At 35.7% G+C, this 27,405-nt stretch overlaps 2 protein-coding genes and 1 long non-coding RNA gene across 6 annotated transcripts in view; 1 reads left to right on the forward strand and 2 right to left on the reverse strand.

The window, feature by feature from the left end:
* LOC110373790 (carbonic anhydrase 7) overlaps positions 1 to 8,056 on the reverse strand; it is a 30,094-nt gene extending 22,038 nt beyond the window's left edge. Inside the window, exon 1 of the mRNA XM_021331150.3 lies at positions 7,802 to 8,056. Coding sequence (XP_021186825.3) covers positions 7,802 to 7,847 — 46 coding nt within the window. The 5' untranslated portion in view covers positions 7,848 to 8,056. The remainder of the gene's footprint in view (positions 1 to 7,801) is intronic.
* A 1,334-nt stretch (positions 8,057 to 9,390) lies between these two features.
* On the reverse strand, positions 9,391 to 27,187 carry LOC110375012 (F-box only protein 28). 4 transcript variants are annotated; one of them, XM_064037125.1, is made up of 10 exons: positions 27,027 to 27,187; positions 26,409 to 26,724; positions 25,550 to 25,798; positions 20,740 to 20,935; positions 20,278 to 20,494; positions 19,917 to 20,115; positions 19,606 to 19,725; positions 12,330 to 19,392; positions 12,105 to 12,241; positions 9,391 to 11,830 (listed from the first exon to the last, which is right to left on the reverse strand). In XM_064037125.1, the coding sequence occupies exons 2-8, from the start codon at positions 26,682 to 26,684 to the stop codon at positions 19,015 to 19,017; spliced, it is 1,635 nt and encodes a 544-aa protein (XP_063893195.1). In that variant the 5' UTR covers positions 26,685 to 26,724; positions 27,027 to 27,187; the 3' UTR covers positions 9,391 to 11,830; positions 12,105 to 12,241; positions 12,330 to 19,014. The 4 variants fall into 4 exon arrangements, with proteins under 4 accessions (XP_063893195.1, XP_063893197.1, XP_063893194.1 ...); XM_064037127.1 differs by lacking the exon at positions 12,105 to 12,241 and having other exon boundaries at positions 9,391 to 10,514; positions 18,977 to 19,392; XM_064037124.1 differs by having other exon boundaries at positions 12,105 to 19,392.
* LOC126054639 (uncharacterized) lies at positions 23,563 to 24,465 on the forward strand. The gene is made up of 2 exons (XR_010277001.1): positions 23,563 to 23,797; positions 23,895 to 24,465. It is a non-coding gene; the product is annotated as an uncharacterized LOC126054639 (long non-coding RNA).
* Positions 27,188 to 27,405: the final 218 nt, after the last annotated feature.

Below are 27,405 nucleotides of genomic sequence, written 5' to 3' on the forward strand. Positions count from 1 at the left end.
CGACATGTTGAGAAAATTCTGGGAACTAGAGGAACCATCTGGAACAAAAGAGATGCTCACGGAGGAAGAAACCAAATGTGAAGAACTATTTAAAACAACCACGACAAGGGATAAAGACGGCAGGTATGTAGTAAGGTTGCCGTTACGGGACACAAACCTGGTCGATAGGGGCGTTGAATCCAAGGGGGTAGCTGAAAAAGGACTTAAAGGGTTAGAAGCAAGGTTAGCAAAAAATGATAAATTAAAGGTCGAGTACGCTAAGGTGATACAAGAATATTTAAGTCTCAACCACATGGTAGAAGTATCAGATAGGGATAATATAAAGGGTGTTTACTTACCTCATCACGCTGTCATCCGTGAGGATAAAGAAACAACAAAGGTGCGTGTTGTATTTGATGCTTCCTGTAAGTATAGCAACGGGCGGTCACTAAACGATGATCTAATGGTTGGTCCGTCTTTACAAGACGAGCTTCGTCATATCATTATGCGCTGGAGGGTACATCGAATTTGTATTGTGTCTGATATAGTTAAAATGTACCGACAAGTTTTAGTTAATAGGCAAGATACTCCATTACAACGAATACTTTGGCGGGATAGTCCTGAAAAGGAAACAAAGGCGTATGAATTGATAACGGTTACATTCGGTACAGCCTCGGCACCATACTTAGCTGTGAAGGCTCTTCAACAGCTTGCAGTTGATGAATGCGGGGATAATTTAGATATGGCTAAAATCATTGTAAACGATTTTTATATGGATGATTTAATGTCAGGAGCTGAAACTAAAGAAGATGCGTTTAAGATTTATACGGAAATAACCAAAATTCTAGGTAAAGGCGGATTTAAATTACAAAAATGGAAAAGCAATTGTCAAGAATTGTTAAATAAAATTAGAGATGGAAATGATGAAGCGTTACAGATAAAAATTGATGAATTAACAAAAATCTTAGGACTTACCTGGAATGCGCGCGACGATTGCTTTCAATACTCTCTGGAACTTAAGCCATTAGCTGGACCTGTAACAAAAAGGAAAATTATTGCGGATATAGCTCGATTGTTTGATCCATTGGGTTGGTTAGCACCAAGCATAATAGTAGCAAAAACGTTGATTCAAAAGCTGTGGTTAGCAGGGTTGCAGTGGGATGAAGAAGTTCCAAAGAATTTATTAAAAGAATGGGTTACTTACCGTGAAAACTTAGCTTCTTTAGTTGATTTAAAAATACCACGTTGGTTGAACACGAGAAAGAAGGTAAAACAAGAGTTATACGGGTTTTCTGATGCTTCCAAGTTAGCATACGCGGCAGTTGTATACCTTAGAGTGGTTGATGAAATGGGCGTTATACACGTTTCTTTAATAGCTTCCAAAACGAAGGTCGCACCTGTAAAGCAAGTGTCGATTCCTAGACTCGAGCTTTGCGGGGCAGTACTTTTAACCAAGCTTATTTTGGAGGTTGCTGATGTCATGAATATACAAAAGGAGAATCTTTACGCGTTCACAGATAGCGAAGTAGTGTTGGCTTGGTTGAATAGTCACCCGAGTCGTTGGAAGACTTTCGTTGCTAACAGAGTTTCGGAGATTTTGAGCAATTTAGATACACACCATTGGGCTCATGTAGCATCGAAACAAAATCCAGCAGATTGTGCTTCGCGTGGGATATGCCCGTCAGAACTTTCAAGGGTTTCTCTCTGGTGGGAAGGCCCAAATTTCCTAAAGGAACCGGTATTTGAATCTAAAAGACCTAAACAGCTTGTCACACATTTAGAAGAAATCAAGGTGCATACGAGTACTTTAGATCTTTCATTTTGGAAACGATTCTCAAAGTTATCAAGAATGATTCGCGTCATAGCTTATTGTCGTAGATTCTTGAACTTGCGAAAAAATGGGGTATTAGATAGGGTTAAAGGGTCGTTATCTACACAGGAATTAGAGAACGCAACAGAAATATGTATTAAAAGATGCCAGGAAGAAGAATTTGCAAATGAATTAGAAAAATTAAAAAGCAATAAGGTAGGAAGGAAAAACTCAAAACTAAATTCATTAAATATATTTTTAGATCCGAAGGGAATAATAAGAGTAGGAGGTAGGCTTGAGATGTCTCAATTAAATTATGAAAGAGCGCATCCCATCTTAATACCTAGGGAATCATTTCTAACTAAACTTTTAATAAAGGACGCACATGAGAAAACAATGCACGGTGGTCCGCAATTAATGATCACATACTCACGGTCAAAATACTGGATTATTGGCATAAAGGCGTTGGCAAAAAGATATGCGGGAAGCTGTGTGAAGTGTATCCGATACACAGCCAAGGTCAGAACGCAACTTATGGGACAGTTACCATCCTCTCGGGCAACACCTGCTAAACCTTTTCTACGAAGCGGGGTAGATTACGCGGGCCCTATAAGTATTAGAGTATCCAAGGGTCGCGGAAATAAGTCTTACAAGGGCTATATAGCGTTGTTTGTATGTATGGTTACACGTGCGGTTCATTTGGAAGCCGTGAGCGATTTAAGCACAAAGGGTTTTTTGGCGGCTTTCAAGCGATTTGTGGCTAGACGGGGTCGATGTGCGGAACTACACAGTGACAACGGGACCAATTTTGTAGGCGCCGCGCGCGAGTTACTTCATTTATTCAATGAAGAAAGGTCAGCATGTAATCCCGAATTAGCAGATGAACTAGGCAACAACGGTACGGAGTGGCATTTTATCCCCCCTCAGTCCCCCAATTTTGGAGGACTTTGGGAAGCAGGGGTAAGATCCACGAAGCATCACCTTAAGAGAGTGATTGGGAATTCAACTCTGACCTTTGAAGAGATTACGACGGTGTTAGCTCAAATTGAGGCGTGCCTTAATTCGAGACCATTGTCTTATGTTGAGGATCAGGATAAATTGACCATTTTGACTCCAGGTCATTTTCTAGTAGGGGAGCCTCTAGTTTTACCGCCCGATTCAAATTATGAAAGGTCAAATGTTAGCAGCTTAAGACGATGGCATCTGCTTCAAAAAATGATGCAGGAGTTTTGGCGAAGATGGTCGCACGATTACCTTCACCAATTTTTACAAAGACACAAATGGCAAAATCAAACGCCCGAGCCATCTGTGGGTGATGTAGTACTAATCAAGGAGGACAATATGCCTCCCGGCAGGTGGTTGTTGGGCATAGTGGAAGGCAAGCATCCAGGTTCAGATGGGTTAACACGTGTAGTCACAATAAGGACAAAATTGTCCACCATAAAAAGACCTACGTCAAAGGTGTGTGTATTACCTGTAGCAGATTAATGCAAAGATTTAATTAAGTAGTTTTTAAGGATTTTAAATATTGTAAGGTAATAATGTAACAGTCTAGTGAGTAGTTGTATTAAGTATTAAGAAGCAAAATTGTTAGTGTTATTTTTTTTTCATAGCTGTACTAAACATGCATAAGAATGTTAAAGACAAGAGAGTCGGATGAAGGACATTCGTCATAATGTCCTTGGTGGGCGGAATGTCTACGTAATTATAGGTCAACGGAATCATAGCGCGATCAATATGGGATATAAAAGTTAAAAGTTTACACATAACCGCGATAGATGGCGTTGTTACTTTCTGAATCGCGCTATGGTTTCGTTACCTGCGATAGTATGGATGTCGGAGAATTTAATTTTTTTGTGTGAGCAGCAAGCACTGTGGTTTACTTTATTATACGCGCTTAATTAGTATCCCAGTGTTTTAATTAATCACCCTCTCCCAAGTCGACCTTCGTTCACTTTTAATGTGAACGAACGAATTTTCGTCTTAAAAATTGGTAATTACAAATTGTATCCTGAAAAAAGGACAATTTACAACATCATATACATCAGCAGTATCTTATTTCTACTTCTTCTAGTTTAACTACTTTTAAGTACCTTTACTTTGGATATTTTATTTCTGTCTGATTTCGTTGAACTCTTTTCAACGGTGGTTCCTATTTGGGATATAGGACCAAAAAGAAGCAAAGAATTTGTAATCAAGGAGTTTGGTTACATTTTCCACAATTATTATTGATATATAGGAGGTCTATCTACGTACTTACAGCATTTTATAGCTATGTCAAGGCAGCCGAACGTATCAGTCGTATAAATACACTTAAAAATGCTCGCATAACCATTAATGTTTAGGTTTAATTGGGTATCGGTACTTCCCTTCAATTAACTGCATTTTCTAAGAAATATGCGGGATATAAGTATTTATATGCATACTTCAGTACCTAGGTACCTACCTATGTCTCAGTGGTGATATCTATCGAAGTTAACCTATATTACATTCTTTAAAATTCTATCGCATTTAATTTTAAATATTTATTATATTAAAATTTTAAGAATATAAATTAGTACCTATATACTGGTCCATTAACATAATTGAACACAGACGTTCTACAAACTAGGTAAGATTCTGTATCTTTTAGATCCCTGAAGATACGTACGTGATCTAACTATGATATCAAAAACCCATACCTCTAGTTACATATGTCATGCATTACCATATAGAATTTTGACATTAGCACAATACAAGCAATATCAAAATCCAGTCTCTAGTTAGCGAACCAAGAGATATGTATGTAGATCGAATATGGGGAGCGACCGTATGTCCATTGAATGATCGGTATGATTTGGCATGTGGCAGTGCTGTAACCACGTACTTCATGATTGCGTGACTTTGTATTTTAGCGATTATTCGGCGAATTGATAAATCGATCACAGTTACGTGTTTTGGTTGCGACCCGCTGTTAAGAGCCTTCGAGCATTTATTTATAGAGCATTTCAATACTACAATTATTAATTATTGTAGGTCCTTCTATCCATTGAGAAAAGATACCTCACGAAGGAATATGGTGGGTTTAAGTCAGTAAAAGAAACACTCCTACACCCACACTGGGAGGGGTAATTTGATGATTTCCCACAAAAAAAGATCTTACTACCAATTGGAATTGTGAATATAAACCGTCTTTTTTCCTGTTTTCGACATAGACATTTCCGTTATCTTATAAGAATTATGGCCACTATCATTACACAAGTAAATAGAAGCATTAGTTACTGCTAAGAAACAAGTTCTCATTACACGATTAATTAAATAAAGTTCTTATATAAAGGTCCTATTATAACGGATATCATTGAAAACTTGAAGTGACAGATAGCAGCCAATTTGTGTCTTTTCTGATCTGTTGCATTATGCATGGAAGATAACTTAAATACTGATATAATACCTATCTAGTATTATGTAAGCCTGGGATTATCGGATTTGCCGCAGTTCTAGTTTTACCTATTAAAACATTCAGTGTTTTACAGTTTCATAGTACAGTCAACTTCAGGTCAGTGGTAACAGTTTTATAGGAAAATCGTACTTATTACTAATGAGTTAAGGTGCATGACAGTTACCACTGATGTGCAGTCTACTGTACCTAGTTAGTAAAGTATACAAAGTAAACAATATTACTGTCAGATTTATCTCTTGAGACTTGAACTTATTATTTCTTTTAAAAAGCCTTTAGGATTTAACGCTAGTTCATGCTGACATGACAGAAAAGCTTTTAGTACCTAGGTACTTACCTACCTGTAAAATATTTGTTTCAACTCGATTATAACAAAGTTTCAGACATGAACCATGTAGGTACGAGAATATGGAGTCAAGCCTTCGGAAATATGAAACAGGCACAAGAAACAGAACAAAACATATTAGTGCACATACTGTTTGTTTGTTTTCACTCGCAGGATTTCCTAACGTTCCTACGCACTTTCTCTTCAAGCATTTTATATAATGCTTTGTAATATTGCAATCAGCAATGTACCGATATAATAGTTACTTTTATAGGACATCCAAACTAGCCAATTTCTCAAATAACTTGAGCGAACGAGGAACGAGGAGTGACGGCAATATGTAGATATGGCCATCTCCTACGAACCAGCAATTTTTCCACTTTCCTAAAACTTGCTGGCCATATATTTACTTTTTATATTAACTTGGCAAACGTAACATGATTAAGTAGGCACCTAGGTACTTTCGCTTGAAAACAACGCGGGCTCCGCAAACTCCTTTCGTTTTCTCATGTTTAACGCCTCTTACTCTTATTTGGCCTCAGTTAAGTGATAGTAAACATTGCATCCGAGATATTAAATAATAAATAAATGACGTCAATACTCATTGTTCTTCCGGTATCGAATTATGTCCATTAATTATCTACGTGAAGTGGAAATGGAATTCAGTTCAAGTTAAGTTAACTTATTTTTTTTTTTTTGGTATGTCGTTATGAATTTAAAAAAGCATAGTTTGTATATAGGTACTATACAAGCATATTTTTTGTCGACAATGCAATGATATTTTAATAATATTCAGTTTAAGGAAGAGTGCATCAAGTTTACCTAACTATGCGAAGCGCCACAGCAAAATCCTCTATTATGCAATAGGAATTACAATAAACCGCGTTAATTGTCGCAACAGTGTAATAAAAAATATCATTTAATGTTATTTTTAACTACTTTAAAGTAATACTATGTACTACTAATTAGTTCATTTTGTAACAACTGAACAAATTAGTGAAAAATATATATTAGTACTGCATAGAGCTGTGCTATGAGTTAAATACGCAATCATGCGATCCGTTAACTCGAGCGAATTAATATTTTGATAGGACATATATCTATTTTTAGGCTTACTTAACTTACAATCCCCATAGAGAAGAGAAGGGACTAAGTATCGTTTGCCAGCACCAAGGCAAAGGAAAAACTTAAGTAGGTAGGCTAATTCAATTTAAGTAGCTAGCACTCTTTGCTTATCAATGTTATGAAAAGGGTTTTGTTTATTTTTCTGTTCTTTTTGTTAACTACGTAAAGTATACATTCAGGAAAGAAATCGGTTGAACTAAGTATATAATATGCGGTGTAAAAGTTATCCTGCCGGTAATTATAGTAATAAATGTGAACATCCTTTACACAAGTATAAAATCACGTTATTTATAGAGTATGCATATAACACATCGTTTCGGTATTACCTGTTACGTATAGGTAATTTTACCTCCAGGATATTTCCCATGTTAATGTCAACAGTCTCTGATCCATTGCATTTATTTTGAGTTAGGTTTCTGCTAAGTCTAATACGTTGCTTATAAACTTTTGACATAGAGACGTTTTTAACCACATGAAAAGCCGATGTTCAAAGAAAAACTAATAATTTAAAAGGTGTAACTGTTTCCTTGTATTTCCTTTTCTACAAATAATTAATGTTTAAGCGGTTAATTATCTATAAATAATATAACTAACATTTGTTTAGTTCCCGGAGCGGAGAATGAGTCAATGACAAGACATGTACGTACGTATTGACACGTTAACCCCCTTATTCAGTTTATCAGAACCATACTTAAGTAGTGTGGCTCAAGTATGTCATTAGAACTAGGCAGGTGTTCCATGAATCCCATGAGTCAGTACATTCAAATTTATTTTTAATTTTACTTAAACATGATAATTAATCTTGTGAAAAAATCAATGAAATAATAAAATAATATATGATAATTAGGAATTAATTTATATTTTGAGTTGTAACGTTTTCTTAATATTATACCTAAATATTTATTATCACTAAACTTCATTAATGTTATTTTAATTTTTTTAAGCTTTTTAATTTCTGTTGCCTAAATAGGGCCTACCCTATTTATTTATTTGAAGAAAGACTAATACATTTTTAAAGCAATCATTATTTTTTGTTGAAGTAAGTAGAGCTATATTTTTTAGCTTATTAAAGCACTAAAGCTCTTATACATGCTTATCATATAAATTCACTATCAATACAACATACCTTGCAAAAGCGCGAACACAGAAAATATTGCTGCAACCACTTGCATTGTCACTTAAAACTAATCACTTGGGTCCTCAAAATTAATATTTAAATAATATTATTTATTAACGAATTTCATTTCATGTTTGTGCACTTGTTTACGAATGTGATCGCGGTATGCAGCGTGTGCGGTGCATTCGGTAGCGGCGCGGCGTGGACACGCGACAATGCCACAGACAACTGTGCGCCGCCTACGATTTCCCTCGCTTATAAATTCCCTCCTATAATGAAAGCACGTCAGCTGCTTTCGGTGTGTAGTTTTCCGGGCTATAGTGAACTCAAATTCAAGTAGGTATACATATCAACCTAGGACTTACCTATATACGTCATATGGTGTTTTAATATTTTATAGAATTTTACTGACAAGTCTGTATTTTAGAGCAACCCATACGCTGAAATGCAGTGAAATGACATGTTAGGAATTAGGAGCATATATTTAAGTAAACTGTAGTATGTAATCTAAGACTGTAGTTCGTGGTATCGCAAATACGGACAAGGGATGTAAATTATTAAGCGTAGAGCGCTTGTTTTCGATTTCTATCGTAGGTTTTGATAACTGGTCAACCCAAACACAAAATAATATGCATCATTTTAACACAATACATAAACTTAATTTGGATTTAATAAAGTTGTGGTAATTTTATTCTTCGACCAGCATTCCTACCCGACTAAGAGATGGCATGTATTATATGTATATAACTGCCTATCACCATGATAGCAAACATCACTATCGGCTCAGTCATTTTACCGTGAAAAACAAGCAACAAAGTTACTTACATTCTTATAGATTACGAGTAAGGATATAAGCCTAGATTTGTGATCGGTTTTTATGGGCAAACCCATTAAGACTGCCGGATCCGGCAATCGAATTCTATCATGGTCAGCGGCCAGTGCCAACACATGTGACTTGTAAATCAACGAAACATTTTTTAAGGTATGCTTCAGTTAGCCGGATATAGACGGTAGTAATCCGTCTTATTGTTAACGATATACCTAAGTACCTACAACGTTTCGGGTTTGAAACCTTTGAAGCGCTTGAGATATTGTCGAATTGCAAGCATGAATTTTAATTTCAAGTTCAGTACCTTTCCTTCGTCTGTAGACTGTATAAATCTTCTTGCTGTACCTACCTGCAGTTTCCGAAATATGTATTTTATGTACCTACGTGGGAGTCGTCTGATTCTCTTTTCAATGTCAACGAGCATCGAGGAAGATATAATAAAAGTTATGTCAATAGTCATTCGACCCTAAAAGGCATGCGTGCAGTGCCTGAATCGAATTATTGTGTCAAGCTTTATCAATTGGACAACATCGAATTACATCAAACAACGTCGGATTTATGGCTGGCTATGGTAGGTTAGACAGGTAATGGACACTTTCAAATAAATCCTTAGTGGCGATTGGGGTGTTGCCATTTTTCATGTCTCAAGTTAATAATAGATTTGAGTCTAGATAACTGATATTTTATGCGAGTTGCTAATACTTACGCAGAAAATCAAATTGATGATAGGTTCGTTGGTAGGGTTTAAAAGAGAAAAAAAAAAGATAAATTGGACTTCACACATTTATTGTATTTTTGTCTAATAAAAATACTATATCATATAACTATCATAAAGAGAATATCTACAGCAATTGACAGTCTTGCTGGTTGTACACACTTGCCAGAGCACAACATAAAACTCCTGTAATGCATTTAGTGCAATTGGCAGGACATCATTATCTTCTCTAACAACGTTATTTTATACCTTAATTTACAGCCCTATCGCATCTATTTAAAGTTTCGAAGAATAAAAACTGCACATTTTGCCAAAATAACACCATTGAATGGATATATTCACATATTGCACTATTGAATGATGAAGAAAAATAGAACATTGATTAGGGTACAGAAACATTACGATAGTAGTAGGTAGTATTTATATCCCACGAAGATTGGGATAATTGCATGGTTTTATCAGAGCTGTGGGCTTTTATATGCCTTCCGTCTGAAATATTTGTAGGATTGTTATGTCACACATATTATCTTAAAAAGGAATCACGTTATTTAAAAGTTTCAAGATCATATTACAACGAATGCAGTGATTTAAACCACAACTGGCGAGAACACATCGTTTTACTGCTCATAAAAAGCTTATGATTGTTTTCAAACATCATAAAAGGTTTTAAAATTTAGTAATGATCTTGCGTCATTCGAAAAGATCGTGAATAAAATATATATGTCTATATTGTACACAAGACCGTAACTTCTTATATCGGTCCGCACATATAATTTACATTTTTTTCATGACATTAAGTACTTAACTGATTTAGGCACAATTATGTTCACTTCGAATCGTTTCTCATCTAAAGTAAAATTCTAAAATTTAAATTCATTAAGCTCTACAACACATACATGACATCGTGTTTACAATATTAGTATATTTATCTTACGCTTTACTTCCAGGGGTGCGATTCACTAAGAAAAAACATCTTTACAACCAAGAAATCATCGTTGTAACATCAGATGTAAACTCGGCTGTATTCATTAGTTAAAATTGCGCGATCGTAGCGCCTCAACGATGTTGACGGCGTGACATAGAACTAACATTTGGAGCCAAATGTATGAAAATCGGTATTCAGCAACACGAAACATCCTCGCCTGCAACGACAACCTCGCCTTCGCCCTCGATTTTATCTGTCAAACCGAAAAGCTTGTAAATTGTGGATGTTTTCTTGGATGAAGGCGATTAAAATGTAAGTAAAGCAAGTTATTTAATAAATTGCAATGTAAAAATATGTTTTTATTATGTTTTGTTTATCGTACTTTAATTCCTGAAACGTTTACGCCTATTTTTAATGTTTTAGATGGCAGTTCGTCTTTCCTGTACTTATGATTTTTTTGTTGGAAGAAACTAAACATCAAGATAATTAAATAAATAAAAAGTCACGCCTCCGTGATACGTAATATGGATTTACTAACTACTGATAAAAACTATATTAAGGTTGACTGAAGAACAGATTAGACAGTTGAAAGAAGATTTCTCCTTTCCTAACAAAGGCGAATCGTTAAGGAGGAATCAGCAACCACACCAATATATTACACTTAAACAATATAATATAAATCATCATACAGTACAGTGGATAGGTGCCTAAAACTTACTGGCCATCAACCTTTTGTATGTACTGTAAATTTTTTGGTTAGTGGGATTTATGTACCAAATAATGCTATGTGCTATATGACATTGCAAGAACAATATCTCACGGGCATCTGCCTCAAGAACTCAACAATATACAGTAGATGCCATCAACCATCCAGATATTATTGATAAGTACGAGGTAAGAAGCAACTGTGACCCGGTTAACAAGCAAGCCGGACTCTAGCAGTGACTTGGACAGTGGACGTCATGCTAGAAGTTATTTAATAAACAATAATATGTGTGACACCTTCTAACAATACATATGTATTTTAGTACCTGTTACTGTTACAGCCTCTTTTTTATCGTCCCACTGCTGGGCACAGGCCTTCTCTCACATGGTTTGAGCATTGAGCACCACACTTGCTCAATGCGGGTTGGTGATTTCAGACTATATAGTCCAGGTTTCCTCAAGATGTTTTCCTTCACCTTTTTATCAGCCAGTGGCGTCCAAGATATACTTAGAAAGTACATAAAAACTTAGAAAAGTTGCATTATTTTACCTGTGTATGTTAAATAGTATTTTAACATTACACAATAGTGTGCAGGTATCAAAGTAATTTTTATAAAAATACTTATTTTTCTGTAATCATTAATTAATAAAACAATATTTTAATTCAACATGTCTTTTTATTATTTTGTATTTTATAATGAGCATGGATTTATTTATCTAAATTCAGATTCCAAAACATTCTCCTCACATAATGAAATGTATTTTTAACTCAATTACACCGAGTTCTGGCAAATTCTTCATGTTGCCTCGCAGCTGCAATTGAACTGGACTTCCTCTGAACTGCTCCTTTTTGTCCTTCCAGTACTGCAACACAAGCAAAAATTATATGGTGTAATATATAAAATAAATAAAACAACTATATGCTTGGTGTGGTTTAACTTTCAGTTGCAATTTCAAATGCCTTTATGATTGAATTTGAAGGATAGAGTAAAATCATTGTATGTATATGCCTGCTGTCAACACTAATTTAGTACCTAATACATACAAAACACAATGTAAAAGAGTACCTACTATACTTACCATGATTTAATGCAACAGTAAACACACACAGGTTCATAAATGATTATTGATTACTAACCTTACACCACTGCTCCAATATTTTCATACACCCACTACGTCACTGTTTGGGGCTGTTGTTTTCGGATCGTGCCTTGTTTTCCAAAAAGCTTACTAGCTCTTCCAGCTGTCTCAACGAAGGCAGTGCGTTGCGAGACACTAAAAGATAAATATTTTAGTTAATAGACGTAGTTCACAAAGACTGTATTGTATATTAAAATGTAAATGTTACGTACTGTGTACTTACTTTCGATAGTTTTGGAACCAAACTGAAATAAAACACAGGACAAGTAGAATGCCGTTGGTTAGGGGTACAACTTTTTTTAAAGTCCACTTGACCGCTTAAGCCATTTGGAGCTTTGAAATCTCGTATTTAGATAAATAAAGATATAATCAAGTTATGAGCAAAATGTTTGTTTTGGTTTTGAAAAGTTTTGAAATCACACAGACTATATATTATACTACATAACCTAGATTATAACAAATGTCAAAGATTTGAGTCATTATTTTCTATGTCGAAAATGATAGTCCAGGCGCTAGAGGTAGTTGAGTATGCAAAATCCGAGTGACGGCAACTGTGACCGGATTCTTATACCTGAGACCCTAAATAATGACAAAACACATCTTGCCGCCAGGTGTTATGGTCCCTTCTCAGTCCCTTCACATCCCCTCTCCGCCCATACAGTAAGCATAGCGCGCTCACTTGTTTAGTGTGTTTCTACATCTATTGACGTACAGACGTTGCATTTTTAAGTCGTTTTTTTATATATCATATAAAATAATAATATTTACTGTTTATTATTTATGTCTCTTTTTGACCTCGGGACTACAGAGTCCCGGATTTTTGGGAGGCGGACGTGGGGCCGAAGCCGACACGCTGAGACAACTTTAATGAAATGGTGACACAAAACCGACGATTATCCCTGTATACACTATAGAAATGTACCCAAGGACAATCCCCGGTTCTGTGCTAAACTATTGCTAACTATGGATGAAAACTACTTGGGCTATTGTGATGGGATGCTAATGGACTAGGGATGGGGAAACTATGGGAACTATGGCACCTGCCGATAACAATGTTTGCACACGTAAAAATAGCAGGTGGAGACTCGCCAACTCACTTACTGGGCCCCCGGGAATCAGTCACTGAAAAGCAACAAGAAGGCAACAGGAACATGAGCGGCTGAGAAGGGTGAGGATGCCTTGGCGGACGTTAAACGCAGATCACGCGCTCCCTGTGGGTCCAGCATCACCGGCCCACTCGCCACTTACCACGAGGCACCTACCCTCCGAGCAGGACTAACCTTGCTCTAGCGACTCCACTCTGACTGGCCGATGAAGGCAAGCCAAGAGGCGGGAGACCTATCCCCGTCATGCTTCACTCCGGCAGGCCAGAGGTGGGGGACAGTATACTCTCCCTGGAGCACTCGGATATATAGCCCCGCGGGGTCGCTACTCTCCGTCATCCGCCTCAGATGCCCTGCGGGGCTTATTATTATTATTATTTATTGTTCATTTGGTTACGAAAAAGCTCAACGGTGACTTACGTCCACGACAAATGACGAAGCCGTCTTTACCAGAGTCATTAATTCCACCATGTAAATGTACTTCAAATTGTCGCACAATGTCTTGTAATTGCAAAAAATCGGAATTGTTTTGTATTTCATTATGTAAATGCATCAATAACAAATGTGTAAATAAAAATGATTATTTTTTTACCTACTTTGAACTACATTTATGATTTAATTAGCTGGTTTTCATATATAACTTTCATTTTTTTATCAATAAAAAAAAAATTATTACTGTAATTTTTGTTTTTTTTTTTTATTATTTAAGAATCCATCTTCACTTATAACTCGAGAAAATACTATAAATTATTACGAAAATAATAATTAAAACGATTTTACATTACATAGAATACATTCCCTTTATTAATAAGAGAAGAGGGGGTAAAAAAAAAATGGACCAAAAAATTGACCGGCAAGATCCACATTATTATTCTTTGACCTTTTCCTCACCTAAATCCGTTGGCGAAATTTGGTACTCACATTTTGCATACTCACATACCTCTAGCGCCCGGTCTATGATATGATTAATTAAATATTCGTTGCTTATCGAATAGAATGTGTTTTATACATACATGTTATGCATTTACATTGATTAAAAATGTCGAAATAATGCCAAAAAACGTTAGTCGAGATTTCCTCGATTATACTTTAAATTGCTTTAGAAGAAACTTGGCAACACTGTAAACATCCTACCCGACATCGTTGTTCGGCAGATCGTCGACGAACTTTTGAGCTAAGCGAATACGGTTTTCAGCAACGTTGTTTTTAAAAGCGATGTCTACGATGTGACATCTGTGAACTCGTCGTTGTTAGCATCGATGATGTGTTTGTTACAGAATCGCATGGCAGATAATCTATCAGATACATTTCAGTTGTTTTATTCCTCACAAACTTCAACTTAAGTATAATGGAACACTTTCAAAGATAAACTCGACACGAAATTATTATTACAATATAAGATAATTAGTATTATTTTACATTTTAATCATTTGCAACATGAAATGAGCCAGTTCCACGCGACTAACAAATGAATATAGACCGCCTGTCGCCGTTGCATGCACTTCGAAAATCATTTTAAGTGGACTACTTAACCTAGTATGTTATTATGTACACAATGTACTCTAATAATTGGCTAAATGATAATAAACTCATTTGTAACATTCACCTTTAATAGAAAATTAACAATTAAATAAATTATAAAAGAAAATAGTCCAATAAATATGTACCGAGTTTCCAAGAATGTTTAAACGTTACCTTATAAGTTCGTTATTAGATCGTTGAAATATCATAGCCATTGAATATAACACATAATGTACACGATTGCACCGCCGCTAGAGCCGGCAGCGTCTGCCGAGGCGCTAAGTCGTCTCAGCGTGAGACAAACTCAGATTTCGGTTCTCTCAAGATAGAAATATTAAAAATAATCTGTGTACTTCTTTTTATTCTATATCTTGCCTTACAACTCTAAGAATGTGAAACAATCTACAGTCCTACACACAGCATACATAGTATGTACAAATTGTAACTATATACAGATTAACATGGCAAAGAGGTCAAACGAGAGTAGCGTCGTACGTTGAACACACATTAGCGGTTTATCTATTCCCGTCTATATGTTACACTTTAGTGTATGAACTCAGAAAATATTATTTAAAATCAAAAAATCCACCTGCACGCAAAATCTTTACTAATGAACTGAGAGGTAGAACAATTTGAACAATGTCAGTGAGTTATAATAAATATTCTTTTTCACAAGGTGGTCTGTTTTATGTGGCAATATTCTGCTGTGAGTGTGGTGAAATATTGGGTTTCCAAAATTAAAAAAGGGACTGTTCTATGGAACACTTGCTTATCAAGTTGGTCACAAAACTGCAACTATTCAACTTGTTTTCGACCTTTTCAGTTAGAGTTAAAATTTTTCATACAGGCGGATTTTTTATTTCAAATAATATTTTGATTGCAATATTTTTAGTTTACTTGGTGAAGGTATTTAATGATTAATAATTTATTCACTCTATTTTAGGCGTTTATTTTTAAAAATCAAATCTAATTTTAGTTTATTTTTCTATTTTGATAATTATATACCATTTTGGGTAATGATTATATCATTGTTGCAGAAAACAAAGGAAAATGTTTTACTTCAATCTGCGATTACTTAGATGCCATGTTGTTTTTGAACGTCATATCTAAAGAATACTTGAGGAATCGAAACAATTCCGTCGATACCCTGCCTGTCGTAATGCATTCTGCCGTTTCGTAGATATGAGGTAAAAAAAAATGTTACATACATACAAGAAACGCGCAAAAATATAACCCTTCTTGGCAGTCGGGTAAAAACACTTGTAGCGTGGCTGTCAAGCATCTTAAGAGCTTTATTTTCTAATGCATGTTCGCTACTGTGGCAGACAATGGTAACTAACATTTCTTATTGTCCAAATAGGTGTTTCACCTAAGTAATAATATGTTCTCTACAATTATTATCTCAAAAGCATCTCGTGATTGAATATTTTACAATCTGTCTTGTTCAAAGTAATATATTGTAGTGTAATGACTAAGTAAAAGGATATAGTATGTAGTATAAACGAGGAATATTATTTTTGTAACCGAAACAAAGAAGCCTTTGTGGCATAATAACGAAAAATATTTGTACTCGTGATTTCTGTATGTAAAAAACATCGGAAATATTTATATACTATATGCACTAAGAATATTATGTACATAATAATGTAGCATGAAAACCACAAACGCAATTAAAGGTGAATGACTCACAAATAGCAAATTAAATAAACGAATCTGTCAATCAATATAAATATATGTAGTAGTTGTGCGTATTTGATACAGAATACAATAGTGAACTAAGTGCTTATCGTTTGGGTAACCTGCACGATGATGACTCGATGAATTTGGCTGATATGTTCGTAAATTGTTAAGTGACATGATGCAAGAATTGTGTGAAGCCCGTGAGCACATCTCTTAAACACAAAGTATGGAAAATAGCTTTATGCCACATCTACTGTCACCTAACTGTACACCATGTCACAAAAATATTTCATTTACACTGTTGTATATTTATACAATCATAAATATATTCATTTGTACATTACACATGTGATTTTACTTTTAGAATATTTACAAATAAACACAACATTCAACCGCCATTTTCATTAACAATCATTTTTAAAACCTATTTTGCTAAATTAAAATTATCAGGGCTGTAAAACCTATAAATTAAAACTAATTGTAACTCTCTAGACAGAGACCACAGCACCGTTTTAGTATTGCGAACACTTATCGCGACGCTGTGGTCTCTATTTAGCAGAAACTCCGTTTTTACTCAAACATTATTTAAAACTGAAAGTTTATTGGATCCTTGAGGTGAACTATGAAATAATTTCGTTGTCGATCATGTTTAATTCAGTTTTGGAAAATATGAAAAATGTACGTATGCATAACAAGTTTTGCCAATGGTTTCGCAAGCCACAAAAAGAAATTATACCAGACAATCCGTCGGTAATCACGTTGTTACGCAAGTGTAATAGACTAATAAATAAATATCTTCTATAGTAAATTAATCAAATAATAATTTCTTACTGTCACCTCAAAGAAACAAACATAGCATTGACCAGTACTAAAGTCATTTAAATGTTTCATAATTTATAACACATCATATCTCATCATAAAGAAATCTATTTAGCCATTTGGTATATGAATACTGCCCTGAACAATATCTGCAAGCATCTAAACCCATGGAACAGCGTAAACAAACCAAAAAAATAAAATACTAAACTATTATAAGATTCTTTAATATTGTGGTGCAATTCTTCATTTCAGAATCATGAGGCAAAAATTACGCTGAGTTTAAGATAAAGCGCACGCTGGCCCAACACACCGTCACCTTTGTGCAGATTAATTAAAGCTTGACTACTTGAAAGTAAGCTGCGAATTTGTAGAATACTATCCACTCCTAATAAATTAACCTCAAAACCACTAATTGCAAGTTTTATGGAACATCGTACCTAAGGACTACTTCGTAAATATTATGCTCATTAATCAAGGGAAAATCTTAATTTATAGATATATACGAGAAAATCCAATAAAAAAAGAGAATGGAACCTATTACACCATCATGATCAGCAGTCGTGTTTGCGATTGCTAAATTGACAAAGTATTCGTTCCGAAACAATTATTTCAATTATAAAGATAGTCAAGTATTTTTGGGTAGATTTTTAGTTTGTTCACAAATGGTCCACAATGAAGGTCAAATCAGCAGTAAATTGTAAATCAATCCAACTATTACAACTAAGTTTCAGATAAAATTCTACAACACAATCTTGCAATTTGTTAAACAATAATATACACATGCAAACAATTCGCCCAGGAGAATATATTGTTTAAAAAATTACAACATCAAAGCAATACTCCGTTTAGTCAGTAAATAAAAAATATTATGTGCATAGTGTGTTAAATCATATTCTGAGATAGTAACCAATTTTAAATACTACAAATTTTTAATAAATCTATAAAATATTACTTTACATACTATGAGTGAATGCAATTTTTATAATGGACTCCAGATTAATGTTTACTGGCTGCGGATCGTCGTACGTACATAAAGTTTTTATCATTACTCAACAACGTCCTGACCGAGGCGCCCGCGTCAACTGCGGGTTTACTACACCCCGCTCCAAATATAACATTCAATGCTAACTCTATCAACACACAACTTTCGAACCAATTCAATTGGATTGCAGATGAATATGCTTACTTTATATGTAATCATATTCATGTATTATCCATGCAAAGCAAATAACCATAAAAGAATAGGTATACCTATTCAGTTCATTTTAGCAATTTCACGGACCCCGAGAGACAGTACATGTCTGATACTAAACAGTAGTTGTGCATAAATATAAACGAAATTCAAAATCTGAATATAATAATACACTTTTAATTCCAAAGAATAAAAAGAAGGCTAACTGGATTTACCGCATGCAATACATCACAGGTCAATAAGTTAAGCACATGGAACAGTGTATTGCAGTAAAGCGAGCATTAACCCACTGTCAATTTTATTTAAAGTGGATTCAATCGCGAGAAATAAATAACAACAAATATTGCGAGGCGAATCGCTAAATTCAGGGTCCTCTTTTTTGTCATAACATCGGGCCGCAAATGTACAGTACCTCCGAAATAACTTGGCGAATTTGAGGTAGGTTATTGGCTACAGACAATTTTGTCCAAAAAAAATCTACTGCGTAGCCGAACAGCTAACTGTAAACTCGCCAAATTTGATCGGAAGTAGTGTAACAAGAATGATCCGACTCACCGTCGATTCGAGAATGTTCTGTGCAGCCTTGGGCTCGCTCACAGCTTGCGCGGGCGCGTGAGGCGGCGCTTCTTGCGCTCGGGCGTGGCGCCGGCCGCCGCGTCGGCCGACGCGCGGCGCCGCGTGGGCGGCGTCGACACGCTGCACTCGCTACTGCTCTCCGCTTTAGGCTCCGGTTTACATTTACTACTCTCCACTTTAAGCTCAGGTTTAGATTTGGTGGTGGTCTCCACTTTCGCCTCGGATTTGGACTTGGTTTCTGATTTAGAGTCAGGCTTGGACTTGGGTTCAGGCTTGAGGTCGGCGCGGGGCAGCTCGGTGGTGGGCTCGGGCGCGGCGCTGGGCAGCGGCGCGGGCTCGGCGTCGCCAGCGCCCATCTCGCACTCTGTCGGCTCCGAGCTGGTGCCGGCCGCCCACTGCAATTCATATAATGGAATTTTAAATGGGGATAGCTTTCAATTTACGGGAAATTAGGTGTAGCCTTTTAATAGACTTCCAGTCTAACTGAATTCAGCTTAATACCATAATTTTCAATGGAGCTAGAATTTAATGAAGGATATCCCTTGGTTAAACTGATTATCTGACTTTTCACATAACTTCAGCATCACATCCCACTAGTGGAGGCTTACCTGTGCTAGTGACGAGGCAGGCGACAGACGTAGGGACGCGCCGCACTCGGCGCAGAGCGGCGGCACGGCCGGGGAACGGGAACGCCAGTACTGTAGCTCCGTTTTGCACTTATTTAACTCCTGTAGAACAAAAACATCAAGCGATCAATATTAAAATATAAATAAACAATAAATATATAGATAATACACACAGTATTTAATAGTGACAATAACTAGACCACCAGTTCTGGTAGGATTTACAACATCAGCGTTTGATTTTTAGTAGAATCAAAATATGTAACTACAACTTGCAACCAAGGCTATATTTTTACCTGTAATAAAGTTTGAAACTTGCGGCTTGTTTCCTCATTCTTCTTATCGTAATCATCAAGGCGGTTAGCATACTCCAAGGTCTGTTTCTGCTGCTCAGCAATCTGCTTCTGTTGCTCTGCAATTTGTTTCTGTTGAAGAGCCGTCTTGCGTTTGCAACTACGAAGATCACTGCGCAATGCTGATAGCTGGTCGTTGTACCTGAAGATATAATAAATAAAAATTAAACAACTAATATTTCGTCTGCAGGTATTACGATTTATCGTTGGAGATCATTAAAAAAAATGAAAATCGACGTCTTAATAGTTAAGTTAATCGCCTTGTTTGCGTAAAACAACAGTTATATTTAAAATTTGTCCTCACTTTTTCATTCCTTGTTTAATGCGATGTATCCGTTTCCGTAGCACCATGTTGCTCTGCGGCGGAGGCGGGGAGGGCGGCAGACTCTCTTCCAGGTACATATTCAGCGAAGACACCCTGCGGTCCGACACGCTGGCCCCGGCCTGCTGCGACGAAGACGACTCGAACCCACTGGGCGGCGGCGAGTCCAGACAAATGTACGATTTACTACTCTCGCCAGCTGTAATCAGTTAAATAAAACATATTAATTGCCTTAAACATTCAATTTATGTAAATTAGGTCATTAATTAAAGACGGCTTCCTCGCTGATCCGAGCTTTCGAAAGGAAATATTGGAAGACTGGGTAAGCCATTGGCACAGTAGTGGGACAGGCTACAAATAAAAATTGCATATTATATTACACAATTTGATAAAACTGTCCTTTCTCTGTGGGAATATAAAAAAGTAACGTGCTTTGATACTCACGTGAAAATGCTGTAGTAATATCAAAGAAATCTGTACCAAAGTATGTTATCTCTGGCAAGTTGGGTTCAATGTGTTCTTTGAAGTATTCCATGGCCATTGTTGTCAAATCAAAGAGTTCATCAGTCACCTTGTAAGGTCTTGCTAGTTTTGTCGTGGTTTTTAAGTATGACAGAATACTGTATACTTCATCTAATATCTATAATAAAGATAATGAGACGAGTTTATACTATTGTTTACAAAATTAATACCAGATACAACCCATAAAGTGTGTGGCGTTTTGTTTTAGAATAATTTTATTCAACCAAAACATGTTATTATTACATTGGAGGTACATACACCGTTAACAGCAAATTCACCAGCAGACATAACGTGCCCCTGTCTATATTCAATCCCTCTATGCCATTTTCTCGTTTTATGAAATTGTCATCAGTTTGTCACAGAGCTTTATTCTCAAAAATCATTTAAAGATCTTACAAATATTGGATACTCTTGCAAAAAGCATGTTTCCATGTGGCGTATAGGTTATCTCAATGAAGAACGAGAATCCACATTTCAATTCCAAAAGATAACGAGGTATCAACCTGTTTTTCTTAAAGATCCTAGGCTATATAACATTTTGAAATTTAAAACCTAGGCATAACGTGAATGAAGATAAATGGTGTTAAATAATTGTGAGAATTTGAATAGGATTTCAATGATAAGAGGTAATAAGTTTCATGATTGCTTATTGGCTATGTGCAATAAAATAAACACAACCCTTCTTGTCTATCTGCACAAAGACGCAGACTGACCGAATAGCAAAAATTTTCGAATCTATTCTGGTAACAAGAGGTTTTAACCAAAACTCGCAAGCAACATTTGTTTTTAGCTCCATTCCATTCAAATTCTGAAAAAAGCAGAGCTGTGCATTTCGCTAAACACGACTGTGAACAAAAGAATACTATCTAGGACACAACTTTGCTAAGAGATTTTTAGAGCTGCAATTGTAAACGTTGCTAATTCTCTCCTTTTGTGTCACCATACAAAACAGAACGCGATTCTAGGTCAGGGTCATCATAAAGAGTAAATCGACATCTGACCGAGTTTGACCAATACGGGCGTATATGGTCTAACTTGTATAGCTCATTCAACGGCCATTGATTAAAAGGTTAAATAGGTTCGATACAAAGGTTGGGCGGAGATAGGTAAAGGTTCCATAGAACGAAAAGTTAGGACTGCCCAGCTCGACAATTTGTTTGCTATCCCGAATTTAAATCAAAATTGGATATTTCGATTCCTCGCACAATATTTAACACAACTCATGATAGATTGACACTAATTAGTATTATTCATCGCAAGATAATTGTCTATTATTTTAATGATAAAGGATGAAATAGGAATTCTTAAAGATATAATTTCATCTCGAAATTAGGGCAGTGTGCTTGACTTCAATTACACACAGGATGTAATAACACAACGTTGATGTGCAAGGATTATTATGTCATAAGACGGCCAGGAGCGTGCGTACACATAAATTCCTGCATATATCTGGTAAGAACTAGTTAAAATTAAGCCCGTGTCAGTACCCCACAAGTATGATAACAAGCGCGCTTTTTATTTGCTTTTATTAACGAGATACAAACTCTACTAGTCATAAGAACCATTCATATGCATAAGTATTACATACAGACCAATATCACGTTAAGCCAATATACATCAAAGTCTCCACTTTAGAAACAAAACAAGGTAATCAATAAGACACCTATTTATAATTTGTCGATAAACCAATACGTTTCAAACAGCACCATGCTTTTCATGCAGTTGCATAACACGATGTTACAAGTCGAAAATCGGGGTGCATAACATTAAATTACATAGTTATTTCAATTTCATCTGTTTTACTTCAGTGTTTCGAAATCCATTTTACGCCATTGCTTTAGATTCTTTTGTTCTTAATATTGGTTATTTTGGCATTGATTTCATTCATTTCTATTTTACTGGGTTTCACGTTTAGCAGTTCGTATTTCAAGAAACACCGAGGTTTCACCATTCCATCGTTTCCACAATCCTCCTTTCGATATTAGTATAGGGAACTCTCAAAAACATGAATTCCGCGGTCAGATCATGATTTACGTAAAGTGTTATGGGTAATGTTCTGGCATGCACGGTTTCTGCGGTTTGTCTGTGATTAGATAGCGGAGTTATACCGCTGTAGAATTTAGAAAATAAAAGCTATTTTTATGATAAAAAAAACTTCAAAACTGTCAAACTCAAGTACGATGAGTGATAGGTTCGCCTACGCTTAGAGGTGAAACGCTTTATGCATGCTACAAACATTGATGTTGTAGTTGCACTGGTTTGTGCACATTATCATGACACATCCTATTCTTACGTCTGAGAGTATCTATGGTCAGTTTTTTGCTAGCTACTACAAAGCAATTATAGTTACTCCGTATACGTAATATCCGACGAACATCTGCATAAGCTAAAACTTACCTTGATAAGTATTGAGCAAGCTATAATCAAAGTTCGAAACCATTCCCCAGATTTGCTCAGTCAGCATTTTATTATATTGGTCAACAAGGCTACCTGCAACCTTGCTGATCAACATAATCTAAATCTCAATTGTACAAAGCAATTGACTGATGGGACATTTTTAATGATGCAAACACTGCACGATACACGTGTTGCTGTCCCATAAACATAGTAACGATTGGGAAGTCTATTTATAGACGGAACTACAAGGGACTCTTTCAACTATCTAAATTAATGTTGAACTACCTAATAAATTACCAAGAGACAACAGCGCCGATTAAAAAAATCCGTGCGTGACAAACGGAAAAAACGTCAGGTATTTTCGTGATGAATCAAATGATCTCATTATTATAGGTCGCCGTAGGTATTTTATACACTTTAACCTTTAACTAGTGACGTGTAGTCTCACAGGCGTCGTGTGTTCGGTAAATTCTTAGAATTGACGATTTCCCCCCGCTTCCCGGGACCCAGCGTCTCAGTAGCTTTTGTTTTAGTGCCAAAACGACCATAGAAGGGAGCAGACGTGGCGTAAGATAAATAACAGGTTCGTAATTTTAATTTGAAATTCGATTGTAGCCTGTCAGGCTACATGTCCCTAGTTGTGAAATAAATATTTTTTCGAACAATTTTTTTGCTTTTAGTGTAAAATGGCAGAAAACGCTAGGAAACGTGAACTTCAGCCGTCGACTTCATCAAAAAGAACAGTATTACGAGTGGATATGAAGAGGAACTCAATGCCCTCTTGCTAGCTTCAGACCAATCAGACAGTGAAGGTGATATTGAAGAGTTTTAGGTTTTCGACCGTGAACTTCTGCAGTTACGTGAAAGTGACCAAGATGAAGATCTAGAGGAGAACATTTCAAGCAATGTGGGGAGCGAGATTACTAGAGAAGGAGATAACACTGATAGTTCGGATGATGCCTTGCCTCTTTCGGAATTACGGAAATCGAATTTTGAAAAAATTGCCAATGATTTATGCCAAACAGAGTGTGTGTCAGAATTTTTATGTTTTGTTTTCAGAAGTAGCTTTTATGTTTTTTTTATCTTTGTATTGTTTAATTTTTAGTAAAAAGAGTTACATTTGTCATATCATTTATGTAAGGTCTATTAAAATGTTAAAATAAGGATCTCAAGTCAATTAAGGCTGAAAAGTACAACTAAGTGTTAATTATCATTTGTGTTTAAAGTGATTATAAAAACTGATTGAATTAATTTATATTTGTTTTATTACATTCCAACAAATAAATATCAACGCATTTTAAATCATTATAATGCAATTTTATGACAAAATTTAAATTTAAAAGTAGTAGCCTGTGAGACTACATGTCCCTTATAGTGTTCTCAATTTGTCACGTCCCTAGTTAAAGGTTAAAATATCTAGATAAATTATGGCTGTAAAAACTAAAATCATTTGTATCAATTAAAGGCAGTTCAAATTAATTAATCAATATCATTATCATTATAACATTCAACGAAACCAATATTGCGGACCGCATGGCTTCCGAGGCGCAACTTTTGTACCGTAAAGTACACATAGATACCATGGGCAAAAAACATTGCGTAAAAACCACGAAGCAACCTCTATGGCAGAGTTGCGGGAGCACGACCGAGGTCTTAATTCACGCTTTACCATAATAATGGTTGGTTTACTAGTAACTACAATGTTTTTACGACTTAGTGCCAGTTTTATACTCTTTCTAGACTCATAGAATCTTGTTTTATTGAAAAGGGAATATAAAACTGAGATACAGTAAAATGCATCATATGCATGCTATTCAAACTAATCAATATTCACAATTTCACATTGCACAAGCTGATACAGATAATTACAAGTAATAATTAAATGAATCATTACATTAGCACATGATTTATACTTCCTTATTGCTGTACATAAACGCAGTTTTGTTTAAATGCCTCAAGGCATTATGTCTACCTAAATTTCATAAAATACCAAAAGGACTAAAACAAGTTGTTTGTGTAAATAAGAAACATTTGCATTACAGCAGAAATGAATATATTATTTACACAAACACTCGCTAGGTATCATCATGTACATTTAAAGTAGAATCATCAACATTGTTTGTGAAACAAGATTATTAAATCCTCTTATACAGGTTGTTGATTTGCATCTGTGGCAAATTTCAGCTTGTATTTGTTTCAATGGGCTTATAATTCTTGTCTTGATGTTATTTTATAAATCCAATATTAAAAGCATTTAGAATCACCTCAAAAGACAAAATTTACAGCTATGTACAAAAAATGCTATTACTAGAAATAATAAAAGACTTGTGCTTACCTCTCCTGGGAAGAAACAGCAGTGTTTCCTCTCAATATGCTTTCCAAATGTCATCTGCAAGAGACTGAGTCTCATATGCAAAGTTTCAATAATATCGGACTCGCACGCCAGCGGGTGACTTCTACGAGCAGACTCCCGACGTGGCATCTTAGCTTTGATTGATTGAAATCTATGCAACATCTGATTTTGTAACCGTTGAAATGTAGAGTTTAATATACTGCTACATATTGAATTGAACTGCCGATTAACCTGCAATATTATAAAATGTTATATAACAATGCCAGTGCTATATTATTAGTATGCTATGTTGTCTTGCAAAACACAACAGAGATTGCTTCTTTCCCCATGAGAACCAAAAAGTAATTCAAACTTAGCTAAATTGCATCAATAAAATTATATTTAGTTAATACAATGTTCAAAACAGGAAAATTGCATATAGCGAAGACTAACACAGGATGACTAACATTCAAATTAAATTAGTTGAATTTATTATTATTACTGCTGAAATTGAAATGAAATCAGAAAGAGATCTTCATACAAAAGTACATTATAATACTCAACAGTATATTCCCTGATAGAAATTCAATAAGGAATTTAAAATTCACATTCATTATAACCAGATACAAGCCTGTTCAATTTAACATTTGCCTTGATCAACTATACATTATGTCCCTTTATTATTTGAGGAGGCTAAAGCCAGGACAACTTTATGATCTCCAACACTATAAAAGCAATAGCCAGCCTCATGATAAAATGGTATTGATAACTAATTTCAATAAAATCTTATTTGAAATGTATTATTGGGGCAAGATGGAACGTATTTTGCTAGCTATTTAGATAAATCATAAAAAATAGTAACCATTCTAAGATGTGAGACACTTTTGAATCCCAAATAGGTAATAATCTTCTCAATAACTTCGACTGGCAAATCAAGTATATTGGTAGTGTGAGTCTTGGGGGCCGGCACTAAAGTGCATTTAGAGGTACTAGCGTGCGGCGAGGAACCTCCCGGCATCAAGGCGCTGGAATGACGAGTGACGCGGGACACCGCCACGGGCTCCGCGTGAGAGGGACCTGCACCATCGCTGCCCCCATTGCCACCTCCGACACTGCTCATTTGCCTTGTCGACACCATTTTGCCACCAATTTAGTCTTCACTTAGGTATTCCTGAAAACTAAACTAGTCTATGGAGTCACTCTCAAAAATTACAAAATATTCATTTTCTTGTTACAAATGTAATCCGTAATACATCGAAACTCAAAGATAAAGAACTAAAGATAAGAATAGTTACATTTTCAACAGAAACAACGCATCTTTTTCATACAACAAAAATAAATTACTCGAGAGCACCACCGAGTAAATTCTAAAATGGTGGCCATGGATGACTAGATCGGTACCTAATCGCTTGAGAAATCAAGTATGAATTTTACGGATTACATATTGAAACTATCATAATATTGCAAACAAATCACCCACTGAAGAATTCATGCACATCTTTTGTTAATTAAATAGTGAATATCTTTACAAACAAAATTATAATTAGACGCAGTAGTCACAAATGCGCTACGCTTTCACAAAAAATATTCTTTTTTTACTTGGATTGGATAGATATCACAGGAATAGACAAGGATGAGGTGAATGAATGAATCGGTTTTCGAATGAATGAAATTGTTACATTATGCCTGTCCTACACACACAGAAGGATACCGTCGCGTCGCCTCATTGCGGAGAACGGTCCTTTCGGTTCTTCATAGATTCCATACCCAAGCGAAAAATTAAATTGCTCAAAATTATTGCGCAGTAAAAATGCTAGCCCTTAAACATTTTTGCGCAATATAAGCCAAAAGAAAAATTT

This window comes from Helicoverpa armigera, chromosome 12 (genome assembly GCF_030705265.1).
Source record: "Helicoverpa armigera isolate CAAS_96S chromosome 12, ASM3070526v1, whole genome shotgun sequence".
Classification (NCBI taxonomy): domain Eukaryota; kingdom Metazoa; phylum Arthropoda; class Insecta; order Lepidoptera; family Noctuidae; genus Helicoverpa; species Helicoverpa armigera.